At 39.6% G+C, this 15,149-nt stretch overlaps 1 protein-coding gene across 1 annotated transcript; it reads right to left on the bottom strand.

Moving 5' to 3' along the window:
* Window positions 1–11,719: 11,719 nt before the first annotated feature.
* On the bottom strand, window positions 11,720–14,920 carry L3040_000246 (uncharacterized protein; the record flags this gene model as incomplete). Its single annotated transcript, XM_066155072.1, has 6 exons — window positions 11,720–13,054; window positions 13,107–13,676; window positions 13,731–14,369; window positions 14,428–14,547; window positions 14,597–14,848; window positions 14,906–14,920. The coding sequence occupies 6 exons, from the start codon at window positions 14,918–14,920 to the stop codon at window positions 11,720–11,722; spliced, it is 2,931 nt and encodes a 976-aa protein (XP_066013131.1).
* Between the last annotated feature and the right edge of the window lie 229 nt (window positions 14,921–15,149).

The raw sequence follows: 15,149 nt of genomic DNA, 5'->3' as shown, positions 1-15,149 counted from the left end.
ACCAATTGTAATTGCGCAAGCACTAGCTACGCTTACATTGCACATACAAATAATAGACCCCTTTTTACTAACCACAGGCGCTAACAATACACTATTAAGCGGACCTTCTTATTCGAGCAACCTTACAAATAAGCCCAAACCGGAATCCACTTAGCGCTTTGCTCAACTTTAGACTCATATTTAGCAGAACGCTTAACATGTACCTTTAGTACCGCACTTGCTATTAATAATAATGCTAACCTTGCGCACTAATATAGATACCGAGTACCGAGTCACCCTCTCTTTTGATACTAATGTTCTCTTTTATATAAGACTGCTAAAGCCATTACATTCGGGAACTAAAGATTACGTCAAATAGATCGGTGACTTTTCTAAAGTATACTTGAATAGTAAAAAGAAGTACGGTAGTGCCGAATACGAGGTTTTCAGCGACAAGCTAAAGATTTTCTATAAAAACTACACACGCTTTAGCATACCTTAAGGCGATAAGACGGGCTACGCAATAGCTTTCTCTTTGATGCTTAAAGACGAGGCACACTAGTACTATATGATTAATATCTACGGTAAAGATATAGAGTTTTAGATAATAACTGCATTCATGAAGTTTAAGTTTAAAGTTCTAAAGTTTACTTAAAAGTACTTATCGGAATAAAGATTACTCACACTTTAATCAGTGATAAGTCGTAAAGAGAATGCCGACAAAGATAAGTTAAAATGCTTTACGCTAATAGTCAAGAAACTCTCTTTTATTCAACGCAACTTGACCCTCGAATATCACTCCGACAAGGCTTTGAGAGACGTGATTTTGAGCGCGGTACAAAGCGTTCTTGAATGCGCGTTTGCTCAATACAATCCCGCACTTACGACTACCGCTCTCGTCTCTCAATTACGATCATCGATTGCTATTACTATTACGACTAGTGTGACGACACGCCAGGTCTCCTGGACGCACTTCATATGCGCCAAGCTACTTCCCTCCTTTTTTCCTTCGTATTCTTCGTATTCTCTTATTCCTCGCTTTTGACCTATGAACTATGGTTCACGAATCCTTAGCGCTTTTATCTTCGTGTATATAGACCTTAGCTACTTTCGACTTTTACACTCGGTAGTTGTTGATTTTAAGTCATTACTTTAAGATTCTCTTAAGCTTTTATATAAACCTTCGCGCTCTCGTAAGTTCCTTCAAGTAATCGCTTAAGATCGTCACATTATCAACAACTACTTTACTCCGCCGAGAACGGCTTTAATAATATTCTTCCTTTTTAGAATTCCTTAGTAGTTAGACGTCAAAACACTCAAACGACTCTAACGGTTACGAGAAGGCTTATTTTAAGTATAACTTAAAGGATAGCACTTATACAATACAGTAACCCTCGCTCCGCGGGCAAAATCTTTCGCATACTTCTTAAAGCTGCTTTAGCAGCTCCTTCCTCTTCTTTTACGGCTTAACTAGCAGTTCCTTTTACTCAAGAAGAAGCTACTAGTAAGCAAGACGATAAAGATGATCCCTCGGCCCTTACTAACTTCGAAGAAGCTTTGGCTTAACATTAAGCTTTCTTTTAGTCTTAACGAAAGGCCGCTAAGCTTAAGAAGCTTTTCGTAGACATGAAAACTCGCAACGAAGAGCTCGATAAAAGCGCTAGCGAATAAAAAACCTTCGCTAAAAAGGCTAAAAAAGAAGCCCGTCGAGTTCGAAAGGAACTAGACCAGCTTTAAGCGGTCCTGCCAACTACGGAACGCTCGTTAGAGCCTTTTCAAGTCTCTTTCGAAGATAACTTTAAAAGCAAAGAGCTATACAAGCCCTCGATCTCTTAAACTACTTTTTTTACTTATGAAACCGCTAACCTTCGCCGCCTTTTCGCCGACGACGATAAACCACCTTCTTTTTATAAGCTAACTAACTTTCGCATTCTAGCTAAGTTCAACACTTTTAAAGCTTCCTTTTTAGCTTTTTAAAGTCGGGCTCGTATCGAGCGAATCCTTAACCTTAAACAAAAGCTCTTAAACGGCGTAAGCTACTAAGCACGTCATTAATAAGCCCGCGTCTTCGACAACTTAAAAGCTTTCGATAAATACTTTTTTACAAAACGCTAGCGCAAGAACTACGTCTTTAACTAAACCGAAAGAACAACCCACCTGTTCTTAGCCCTTTTAGTTATGAATCGTAACAACTTCGTAATCGCTTCGAAACTCGTCTAGATCGCTTTCGAGTTCTTGAACGACTTCGTTAAAAAGGTTAAAGCGTCAATTGAGTTCGAAAAACTTTATATAAAGCTTAACTAACAATTCTAAGACTTTTACTTTGTTTTCTCGAAGCTTGCCGCTACCGCCGAAATCAAAAACAAAGACCGATTACGTAAAGCTTTGCGTTTTAAGATTATTAAAACGCTGCGCGACCAGCTCTATTTAGAATTTGCTAAGACTATAACCTTTAAGGACTTTCAGACCGCCGTCTAACAATTAGCTGCTAGCCAATACGCGTTTGCAAAGCTTTACGACGCTTTATAAGCTAAGTATAATACTTAATTCGCGAAAAGCTTTTATAATAAAGCTCGTAACGAATCCCGCTCGACTTAAAGAGCAGCGGTTAAGCAAATCACTTATTACGAAAACCGTTAAAGTAGCTTAACCTTCGTTTCTTTTTCTACTTTTCAACGTTAAACCTTTAATAGCTTTAGCGCTAGTGCAGATCGATTTAATCGATCTAATAAATTCTCTTCTCTCGGAAACGCTTTTAAGTTAGCAATCAAGACTCTTAGATCGTCTCGTAAAGACTCGAATACGCCGAAGCTCTTTCGCTACTACTTAGTTAACGAAATAAAATACGGCGCTAGACTTGAATACGGCTTTTATTCGGATGACTCGGACGATAAGCCTTACTCCGACGCTTTTAAGGATTATTAAAAGCTCCTTTTTGCTGACTCCGACGCTTTCGATAATAAAAGAAACGTCGAAGCTTAAGCAAAGCCTCTTTCTTAAGCTAGCTTCGAGATATGCGATACCTCGATCTTACGAAGCTCTTTAATAGTAAAGCTATGATTATACTCGTCACTTTTACTAAGAATAGCTTTTCGTATAAAGTATTTGCTTTGCTCGACTTAAGAGCTAATAAGTACGCGCTAATTGACTTAGCGCTATTCAAATTACTTTTTTTCTTTTTTAAACCTTTAATTCAACTCTTCTCGGCCTTATTTTTTATTAAATCATATAATAGAGCTCGTAGAGCTATTATCTTACATTTTGCACTTCTTAACCTTACGGTTAACAAGCGCGTTTAATCTTTTACTTTTTTTCTTATTATTAACCTTAGAAATCATAGCGTGATCCTCGGACGAGTATAGTTAATTAAGCACTAGATTCTTCTTAATTGCGCTCGCCGTAAGCTTTATTAGCTTCGTTTTAACCCTTCGACCGCTACTTACGCTAAACCTATTAAGATTACATACTTGAATCAGCGTAAAGTAAACGCTCGTTACTAGCACGACGCTAACAAGCGTAACCGAGCTTTAGACCGCTTTTAAAAAGCTTACGACGCTAATTCACTCGTAAACTATAGTTTACGAGCGGATTAAGCAGCAACGATAATCGCAAAATCATTTCTTTCTTTTCGAAATCGTCCTCTTTTTCTTTAAAATCGTCTTCCTTCCGCTTCTTTTTTTAAAATCGTTGAACCTTTTTTTTTTATTTACTTTTTCGTAAAGCCGTCACTCTTTCGCTTTACGAAAAACACTTTTTCTAAAGATTACGCTAAATCAATATCTTAAATAAACCGTAAGCTTATGTTAATCGATATCGCTTTCGTAGAACTTCTTTTACTCGTTAAACGCTTTCGCTAAATATCTAAGTATAAAATCAATAGAAACTTTAAGATTAACGGCGTCTTCGGATACGCTTTTTATATGATCGCTCGCTAAAAAGACGTAAAATTATTTTCTACGTCCTTTTACGAGCTCGATTGCTTAATCTCTAAGCGTCAAACGATTGCTTTTACTTAAGCTGACTATTAAGCAGCGCTAATACGCTTTACTAACGGCTTTATCTTTGCTATTGACTTTACAACGGAACTATTAAAGCTTATTAACGACCCTTTTATCCTTTTCGAATACTCCGATTACGTATACGTATTCTTTAAAGCCGCTAGCAACGTGCTAGCATTATATAAGCCTTACGATTACAAAATCGAGCTTCTCGAGAAAGAAGAAAAAGCGTTTCGGTACTTATTATTATACAAGATATCGATCTTTAAGCTAGAGCTTATTAAAGCTTACTTTATCGACAATCTTAACAAAGGTTTTATCGAACCTTTAATAGCGCTATTTGCAGCTCTAGTTTTGTTTGCTAAGAAGCAAAACGGTTCTTTCCGCTTTTGTATTGACTTTCGCGCGTTAAACAACTTTACTCGTAAAGATCGATACCTTTTCCTTTTGATCGATAAGACCTTCGTACGTTTCTTAAGAGCTAAAATCTTTACGAAACTCGATATTCAGCAAACCTTTCATAGAATACGAATAGACCTAGCTTTAAAAGAGCTTACAACATTTAAAACACGCTACGGTGCTTACAAGTGCAAAGTTCTTTTATTCGGACTAATTAATAGACCCGCCACTTACTAACGCTATATAAATAACCTCTTCTTCGACTTCTTAGACATCTTTTGCACGGCATATTTAAACGATATCTTAATTTACTCTTTCGACCTTTTAAAGCACGCTTACTACGTCCGTTAGGTTTTTTAACGACTCGACGACGCTAGCTTTTAAGCTGATATTAAAAAATGCGAATTCAATACTATTAAAGTAAAATACTTAAGCTTTATTATTTCTATCGAAAGCTTAAAAATAGATCCGGATAAGACGTCGATAGTAAAGTATTAAGCGCTTTTCACAACCGTTAAAAGCGTCTAAAGCTTCTTTAGATTTTATAACTTTTACCGCCGATTCATTCGAGATTACGGCGTAATCGCGAAGCTTTTAATATACTTAATTAAAGCTAACGTTTCTTTTTCATTCAATTCTTAATGTTAAAGAAGCTTCGACTTTTTAAAGCTCGCTTTGATTATTGCGCTAATCTTATAGCATTATAACTAAGACCTTTCTTGTATGCTAAAGACTAACGCTTTCGATAGCGTAGTCGCTTTAGTCCTTTTTTAAAAGCATAGTCTCGACTAGCTATTAATCGCTTACTACTTTAAAACCATAGCTCTCGTTAAGCTCAATTACGTCGTTTATAATAAAGAAATGCTAGCTATTATACGCTTTTTTAATAACTTCCGCGCCGAACTCGCCGGCTCCTTTTACTAAGTTTAAGTAATCACCGATTATAAAGCCTTAAAGTACTTTATAACCTTTAAGACCTTTAACGCTCGTCAAGCACGCTAAACAAAGCTCTTTTCCGATTATAATTTTATTATTACGTATAAACCAAGTAAAGACAACCCGCTAGTTAACGCGCTAATACGCCGCACCGAAAAGCTCTTTTCTTAAAACAGCTTTAAGCGTACTTAACGCTTGCAAACGCTACTCCGCGCCGATAACGTTGACTTACGATTTTTAATCGAAGAGCTACGCTAACTTACGCTTTCGAAGACCGCCGTTACTATCGAAGAGATCGCAAAGCTCTTACCGATATTCCGAGTTATTAATTAAGTCTTAAAAGCTAACCGGACCGCTTTTAGTTTTATAGCACTTCGAATTTAAGCTTTTAAAACTAAGTCTTTACTCGTGAACCACGGTTCACGAATTAAACTCATTATAAAAAGCGACTTGCTGCTTTATAACGGCCGCTTATTAATTCCCGACGTTTAAAACTTGCGCTCGTTATTCGTTCGAGAAGTTTACGATTAAGTATTTACGACATACTTTAGCTTTTGCAAAACCTATAAGCTCTTTGCAACATAGTATTACTAGCACGGTATAGCTAGATTCGTCAACTAATATTGCCGCAACTGCTACGCTTGCAAACGAGCTTTAATGCTTCGCGATAAGAAACTTAGTTTGCTTTAATCTCTCTCGATCTTTTCGCGCTTTTAAAAGCACGTTATTATGGATTTTTATAGCTTTAATAAAGACAAATACGGCTATAACAACGTCTTTATAATAATCGACCGCTTTTTTAAGCAAGCAATTTCGATCTCTTATCACAAGTCTATCGATGCTAAAAGCTTCGCTAAGCTTTATATCTACTATATCTACAAGTATTTTAAAGCTTTTCTAACACTGACTTTTAATAAAAGACTTTAATACTGGTTCGAGTTCTAGAAAGAATTTAATAAGATCTTCGGCATTAAATTGATTTTTAGCATCGCCGTATACTTTAAAACTAACGGTTAAATCGAAATCTATAACTAATACTTGCAAAAGCGCTTCCGTCCTTTCGTAAGCTACTATTAAGACGATTAGAGTGAGTTCTTTCTTATAATAGACTTCGCTTAATTGACGCTCTTTTACGACTCTTTCGGCGGCCTTTTCTTTTTTAAAATAATTTACGGTTACGCTTTCCGAACCACTTAGAATTAAAACTTAAAACGACTTGACGACCAAACCCTTTCTCGCAAGCTCAATTAAAACGAAGCTCGCGCTTACGTTAACCGCTACTTCGGAGCTTGGAACCTCGCTAAAAAGCACTTTTAGCGCGCTTAAGACCGCATAGCTAAACAAGCTAATAAATCAAAACGCTCGGTTAACTTCGACGTTAATAATAAGGTTTGATTAAACATGCGCCCGTTCTTTACTTTTCGATCGTTAAAGAAGCTCGATAACCCGACGAACGGGCCGTTCGAAATTACCGACAACGTTTATAACAGCTTCGAATTTAAGCTCTTCGAGTTAATAAAGGTTTACTTAGTCTTTTACCTTAAACGGCTACGAAAAGCTTTTAATAACTTTACTTTCGAGCAAATTATTTTTAAACCTGACCCGATTAATATTATTAACGAACTTAAGTACGAAGTAAAAAACATCTTAGCCGTACGTTAAACTAAGAAGCACCTTAAGTACCGCGCTTCTTAACTCGGCCGCGATATTAACTTTACTTAATACCCCGCTTCCGACTTCATATACGCTCTTTTTAAAGTACGTAACTTCTACTTAGAACACAAAGAGCTCTTCGGCCCTTTCGCGAAGCTTTTCGAATAGATCAAAGCTTATTCGAACGGTATTAATGATTACGATCACTTAAATAGTAATAAAGCAATAAATAAACGCTCGAGGACGAGCTTTTTTCGGACGAAGAGGTAGTGTGACGATACGCTAAATCTCTTAAACGCACTTTATATGCGCTAAGCTACTTCTTTCTTTTTTTCTTTCGTATTCTTCGTATTCTTTTATTCCTCGCTTTTGACTTATGAACTATGGTTCACGAGTCCTTAGCGCTTTTACCTTCGTATATATAAACCTTAGCTACCTTCGACCTTTACACTCGGTAGTTGTTGATTTTAAGTTATTACTTTAAGATTCTCTTAAGCTCTTATATGAACTCTCGCGCTCTCGTAAGTTCCTTCAAGTAATCGCTTAAGGTCGTCACAACTAGACCTTCCACCGCTTACCTTATCGATGCTACCGAGTCGGGAGACCAATACGAAGACGAGGTCTATTACGTGGACCGCTAGTATAGAAGCAGCGGAGGCAATAGAGGCCGTGGCTATAACGGTAATAGTAAAGGAGGCTTTAGAAGATACTCGAGAGGAAGCGTTAGAAGCTAAAGTAATAAAGGAAACTACGGAGGTAGTAATAGAAGAGAAGGCAATCGTACTGATCGCACTAACAAACGTTGTTTTGTTTATAGCGAGTTAAGTTATTTCTTTACGCAATATAGCGCCGAAGAGCGTAAGAAATCTTACGATAATTAGAAGCGCTAAGCTCAATACTATACGGAGGATATAAGACTTAAGGAATATACTTAATACCTTATGCAAGTCGAAGGAGTGCAAGGTTTTGATTAGCAACTCTAAATTACTTTTGATTAACAATTAGCGGCCGCAACTCAATTCTTTACCGAATTAAGAACCATTGACGGCCAACACTTTATAATAGCGTTGCTTAAGAACGCAACCTATCACACTTTTATCTTTATCGACTTATTCAAACCACTTCTAAACATCATCTTTTTAAAGCATTTTTTATTTGATAGATATTCAGCTTGCAAATTCCAAGGGTTTATTCCCGATTCTAAAGCAGCCAACTTCTCTATAGCGAGAGAGCAATAAGTTGAGGCTCTGCGAAAACTCCTCCTTTTCCGAATCAATCGAGAAGCAGCCGATAAGAATACTATCAAATTCGAAGGTAATACGATACGGGTTATAAGCTTAATAATAGTCGATACACCTATTAAATCGATCGAATTTCATATTATTAATGTAAAGACTCTTTTCCTTATCTTACTCGAAAACATAAACCGACTTTAAGTCTATTATAACAATCTTGATAATATGCTCGTCTAAGGCTACAAGCGTATTTTAATAATTCGCAAATAAGGCTACCCATTTTTTATGCTACAACTTAAAGACGCTTTTGCGGACGCGCATTTTACGGAATAAGAACTACGCTAATTACACCGCAGATTCGGCCACTCGTTTGTTTTACGCTTGCAAAAGGTTTTTAACTTTAGCGGCTACGATAATTTCGATCTCGAGACGCTTTAAAAGATCGAAAAGTTTTGTTATCAATATCAGATATACGGCGCAGCTTTTAATCGCTATAAGTTCTCCTTGAAAGATAATCTCGAGTTCAATTACTTTATCATCGTAGACGTGATGCACTTAGATAGCAAACTAATACTATACGTAATCGATTTAGCTATTACGTTTTAAGCTAGACGCTTCTTAAAAGATATATTAGCTATTATTACGTAAAACGCACTTAAAGAGTGCTGGATTGATAGCTACTTCGGTCCTTTTAACTTAATTGTTCACGACTTAAGCACGAACTTTGCTGCAATTGAGTTCCGAAGTCTAGTTAAAATGATGTCTATCGATATTTAAAAGATGCTTACGGAAGCTTATAATAGCGTAAGAAAAGTAGAAAGATACTACTAACCTCTTTGACGGGCTTACGAAATCATCTTTAAAGAGATGCAAGACTTAAGATTGATTAAAAAGCAAATCTTATAAATAGCAATTAAAGCTGTTAACGATACCGCCGGACCAGCAAGCTTAATACTTACCTTTTTAATCTTCGGTGCTTACTTCCGCATGACTTACTTAGATCCGCTAGCTCTTTCTATTATTATTAAAGCGGAAGCTATTAAAAAAGCGATGCTAAAAGTAAGGAGATTACAAGCTGTAAGGCAAGTGATAGACGCTTTAAACATGCGCAACGGCCTTTTTACTATTAAAACACTCGCTTTTCTTTTGCAAAGCCAAGTGAGAGTATAAAAGGAGAAGAAAGGAAAGCAACGCGCGTAATAGATTAGCCTTTACACTTTTCTTGCAATTGAGGATTATACGTGCACGGTCTAAGTTAATAACAAGGCAATTAAATTTAAAGCAACGGTAATAAAACCGTACTATCAAGAGGATGGCCTAGTACGAGCTAAAGAGGAACCACCGGAAGAAAAAGGTACACTAGTACTAGTAGAAAAAGCGCTTCGACGAAGTGGCAGAAATAAACGACCTTTAGATCGCTATTATACTGAAGCTAAAGAGCTAGTATAATTTTAGACCGCCGCGGCAATTAAAAATATAAGCGCGTTCTTAACTCGAAAGGAACAGACCGATCGCGAGCTAGCTACGAAGCTACGAGCTAAAAGCGTAATCATTACTTTTAGCGAGATTTTCGAAGACTCTTAGCGCCGGGAGATCGAAGGCTTGATTACATAAGACGTATTTGAATTCATCTTTTACGATCCCGTAGAGCACGTAAGTTAGCGTATTTTCGGTTCTCGACTTATCAACGAGCTAAAAAGCAAAGAAATAGCCACTTTATTCGAGAAATCAAGATTCGTTATCTAAGCTTTCGCGGACTAAAGAAAAAAAGTAATTTTAACTTAATCACTAGCTATTTAGCGCTTAAGTCAACGATTGATTATTGCACTAGCACTAGCACTCTTTAAGCTAAGGATTTGCTTTTACTTTCGGGATATCATACAAGCGTATACTTAAAGTGAGCACTTGCTAAACAAACTTATATTAGCACGACTGCTAAAAGAGATAATTAAGTATTACTTCGAAAGTACGATCATAAGAGTCTTAAGAGCTTTATATAAAATCTTCGAAGCAAAGACCTTTTGATAATCAACGTACTACACTTATCATAAGGAAAAGCTGTCTATAATCACTTCGACTTACGATCTTTGCCTTTTAATTTGCACCGAAAAGGATATGTTCGAACTCGTAAGAATGCAAATAAACGATACTTATTACCTCGCCGACGATCGATTTACAGCTAAAGAGAGATCAGAGCTTAAGAAGGCTAGACTAAAAGCTAAGGACGAGACCAAGCTCAGCTACACAACCGACATCGGCTTTAATAGCTGTATTTTAAAGCTATAAGAAGACGATACTATGCTTCTTACGCAAAAGCAATAAAGCTAAAAGCTCGCTTTTATATCAGACGGTCCGAACTTTAAGCAAGAGTACTTCGAGCAGCGCGCACGCGGAGCATATATTGCTTTTACTTGTTAGCTAAAAGCTTTATTTGCTTTCTTAATAGCTGCTTAACACAAGGACTTTAATAAAGCTGACGTCACCGTACTAAATAAATGCTTTTAATAGATGATCGACAATTAAAAAAGAAGCTTCAAATACGTCTTAATCGACTTAAACTTAGCTAAACTTTTTGTATTCGTCGATGGCTTATTCGCGAATAATAAAGACTTAAGTAATTAGATTAAATATATCATCATACTAGCGAATAAGACGAATACCGGACCTAATACCTTTCGAATTCACGGCAACGTAATATACTATAGCTTTACAAAGAGCAAGAGAGTAACAAGAAGCGTATTAGCTTCCGAAATCCTCGGAATAATAGCTAGCGTAGACATAGTAATTGCTTTTAATACGACTTTAAATCAAATCACGGCACAACTCTCTTTACAAAAGATTCCAATAGTAATGTATACCGACTTTTATTCACTCTACGAGTACTTAATAAAACTTAGTACTATTAAAAAGAAGAAATTGATGATCGATGTAATAGTATTGCGTTAATCTTACGAAAGAAGAGAGATCGCCGAAATACGCTAGATTAACGGGAAATCTAACTTAGCAGACTATATGATAAAAGCTACGCTAAATAGAGCTTTCGAAAGCTTTATCGACTACAATACGCTAAAGGTCAAGGTTGAAGGATGGGTAGAACGCGAGAAGTAAGGAATATAGAATAGAGCTATTCTAGCCAGAAATAAAGAGTTGCCAGTGTCGGACTACTAGCACGTGGGGAGGCAGGCACGTGTGGAGGCACGTGCTGCCGTGGCTCCTGCCCCCTTAAGGGGCAGCCCACTTTGTACAGAGTAGAAGGATCATCAAGAAATACAACAACCACAACACGACTGATTAATCACTCACCCCCCCTGTGACTTACCAACACTTATTATGGTGACGCGGAGCCATCGATTTACCCCATGCACGATAAACTATCAACCATAGGTTCACCCGGGGTGTCGAGATTTTTGCTGCGGCATACGTTTTGGTGGTCCGAATCCATGCAGGGGTTTACGACCTGGGCGAGTAGAAAGATTGGGTAGCAATTAGAGGTCAGTTGGCTTGAATATCTTTGTTCAATTACTCCAAGGTAGGAGGAACCTCCATAACACCCCTGCCAAAAAACTCGCTGATGGTTCCAAACTTGTCATTACTCCGAGCCAAAGCATCCAGAAACATATCGTGTCTATCAGCACTCTCATCTTGTGCCCTCCTGATGGCTCTGATGGTGTCATTGTCTTTCCGACAATTTGGGCAGCTACCCTCGACGTTACCGTCTTCGTCAATGTCCATATTGAGACAATGCTGATGAAAACTATGCTTGCACAAGAAGTGCACTGCAGGTAATCCCAGTTGGTTTCCGCAAGACGAGCACCTAGAGTTGTTAAAGGTCTGCGGCTTGGTAGACAACTCTTTTATCTCTTGGCGTTTGTCAAGGGTTTCGTTGCGATATGAGGTGATGAGCCGACGATTCGATGCGATTTCTTTGCGTTCACGCTCGATAGTTTGCTGTAGGTAAGGCTTTAACATACCCATAGTTGCCACAGCATTAGTACTAAGTGTTTGGATAACCTGCAAAGGTGCCATGAGCCCGTCCTCGTCAATCTTCTTCAGGACAGCATCGAGTTCATCACCGGCCTCTTCGAGTATTCGCGGGTCCGAGGTGAAGTATGCTAATGCGGCGGGGTATAGCTGTGGTTCTTCTGAGCCGTACTTCCTCAGCGCCTTGATGGCGCCACGTGTGTCCTTTGCAGATGTATATGATCTGAAGATATCGAACCGCAGACCGGCTTGTTCGCGAACCAGAACGGTGCCGTCTTGAAAATTTGAAAGATGGGACAGAAGGAGCACGTTGGAGGTGTCGATAGGAATGTCTTTTCCGGAGATGAGTGTCTTGGCCTTCGCTTCCCACTCCTCTCTATTGGCGCCTTTCTTTTCATTCGACTTGTGCAGATACATTTCGAAGAGTGTTGTGTAAAGATCTATCTTATCTCGTTGTTTCAAATCCTTACCTTGCAGACACGCTTCGAGAAATACGATGAACTCGTCTGGATGGTCCACAAAGGAAGAAAATGCGGTCCTTGGCTGTGGTGGGGTGTACTGAGGAAGGGCAATTTGGTCTAAGCTCTCCACGAGTTGGTTGTCACTAATGGTAGTAATTATGTTGTCTTGTGGAGGTGGTGAAGCCACTGCCGATGTGTTCATGTATGGTAGGGGGAGAAGATCTCTCAAGTTTTGAACAGCATTTACGGCTCCGGCGGCGTACCCAGGCTGTTGCACAACCACTGTCCGGGGGGCGACAATCTCCTTCTTTGGTTGATAAAGTCCTGTGAAATATTCAATGAACAAGTCTGTCGTATCTTTCGAGCAATGTTCCAGAAGAACTCTTGCGTACTTCATGAAGTTGGGATATGCCTGAATCGGGTTAGTACCATACATATTCCTGACAATTGACAGCGTAACTTACTGCATCTGGCTCAAGTCGCCAGATATACTGCAAGGCCTCCGAGTAAAGTTTCGAGTCCTCGATTAAGATATCGACCACAAGCTCGTGCTCCCCGTGTTTGGTGGCAAGGTAAGCAGCTTGATCAAAATATCCACCCTGTCTGCACATTGAAATCGCCGTGTCAAGGTCAAATTTCAGATCACCGGGTGACTTGATGAAGTTTTCAAGTTTACCGATATCTTTAAGCTTTGCATAGCAGTTCAAGAGAAGAGTGGTGTGGTCTGCTGCCGCTTTGTGGTGTTCGTGCAATTCTTCGAGATACTCGATCAGATTGTGTATCCTCTGCGTATCCAAGAACTTTCGGATGACTTGCGATGGCTCGGTATTGTCAATGGCTTTCAGATACTGCTCCATGGCGCCATCATAATCTGCCCTCTGGTACAAGTAGTCGCCATATTTGCGATAGATAACGTTCTGCTGATGCGAATCCATGCCCGACCTGAGAGCTAAGCTAATAGCAGGCATGAACAGATTTCTTTGATACAGTATCTCTAGTCTCTGTTGCAGAGACTTCTCATGGTATCTCCATATCTAGATTGTTTGTCAGTAAAGCCCTGCTGCCACTCATTTCGCAGATTTTCTTACCTTACCATCTTGAGTGAGCGAGAAGAGGTCTCCCCAAATTGAAAACAATGTCTTGATTTGGGACACCAAAGATTCAGAAAGCGAAACAAACCGTAGACCAGTATCTAGTAGCGTGAAAGTTGACGTGTTGAAAAGGTCTTCGGCCTGAGAGCCCCCGAAGCGCCGTAGCCCATTTGCCTTGGCAGAAGTGGTGGCGATCGCGGGTGGACATGCAAGAGCAACATAGTCCTTGTAGATAGTCACCAAGCTTTTTGGGCCATCGTAAGCGTAGCATGGACCCCGTCCATCGACTCCGTAGTAGTAAATCGCATCATCTCGGACAACGACAATATCCCCCGTTCGTTTGTCGAGAGTCATACACCCAACACCACATCCCAACTCCTCGACTGTTTTGGCAGCCTGGCCTGAACGCCCAGAGATAGCAAGCTTCAGTATACGTGATGTAGTCGATATGTATAGGGTGATGATCTTGTTCTCGTCTCGAAACTCGACTCCAGTGATAGGCTCCTCGGATTCATGAACGGTCCTTTGCTTTGCGCCCCGGTCATGTACCAAATCCCCCCTTATGACGGTCACGGATCCATTGGCAAATCCCACGGCTAGCTGCGAAAGATCATCGAGGGCTGTGAAGGCTGAGATCTGCCATTGAAAATCAGGGAAATATTCCGCACAGCGTTTTCCTGCAGATACCACATACCGGAAACGGTTTCCTCCCATTTTGTATACTGAGTGTTGACTGGCAGGTTGGAAGTCCGGTCTTCTTCACTTGCTTGTCCAGCGCCCATACTTTCAGTACCGGCTCATTAGATATGTCTTCCTATATCAAATCAGATCCATAGAGTAGCAGCGCTGTCACAGACACACACCGATATTGTTACTAACAACGCTGTCCCTTCCACCTGCTTCATATGCGTGATCGAGCCGCTTTCGTGCGCCTGGAAGGTTCGCAATACCTTGAAAGATGGAGAGAGGATACGAACGCTGCCATCGTAGCTACCAAGGAAGAGGTTCTCGGAGCCCGAGCAGACGCAGCTGATTTCGTTGTTCTCGAAGAAGGACTGGCTCTCGTCGTCCGCAGGGTTGACTTGGCTCACTTCGAAGAAATCGACCGTTTTCCACTGCAGTGTATTAGCAAGCTGATATCCAATAAGACCAAGGTTGAGAGGAATAGTCACCGAAAGCAAGGCCATCTTCGCAGTCGCAAGAGATCATGGCAGGTCTTACGTGGTGGAAAGTCTGGGTTCGCGCGGCGTCATGTTGTATTGATGCCATCAGGTTGCAGGTTACGTAAGCCCAAAATACAATAAGTGGGTCTTGCCCTAGAAGTCTGAATGAAGCTCATGTTCTCTCAACCTCTGACAAGAGAAATAATGGCCAAAGTCTTCCGCAATGCAGACAAGAAATGATGCTTAACTTGCG

This window comes from Drepanopeziza brunnea (genome assembly GCF_022702325.1).
Source record: "Drepanopeziza brunnea f. sp. 'multigermtubi' strain 214-2 chromosome Unknown ctg1, whole genome shotgun sequence".
NCBI lineage: Eukaryota > Fungi > Ascomycota > Leotiomycetes > Helotiales > Drepanopezizaceae > Drepanopeziza > Drepanopeziza brunnea.
The sequence above is the reverse complement of the archived record's forward strand: the minus strand, read 5'-3'. Positions and strand labels throughout refer to the sequence as shown.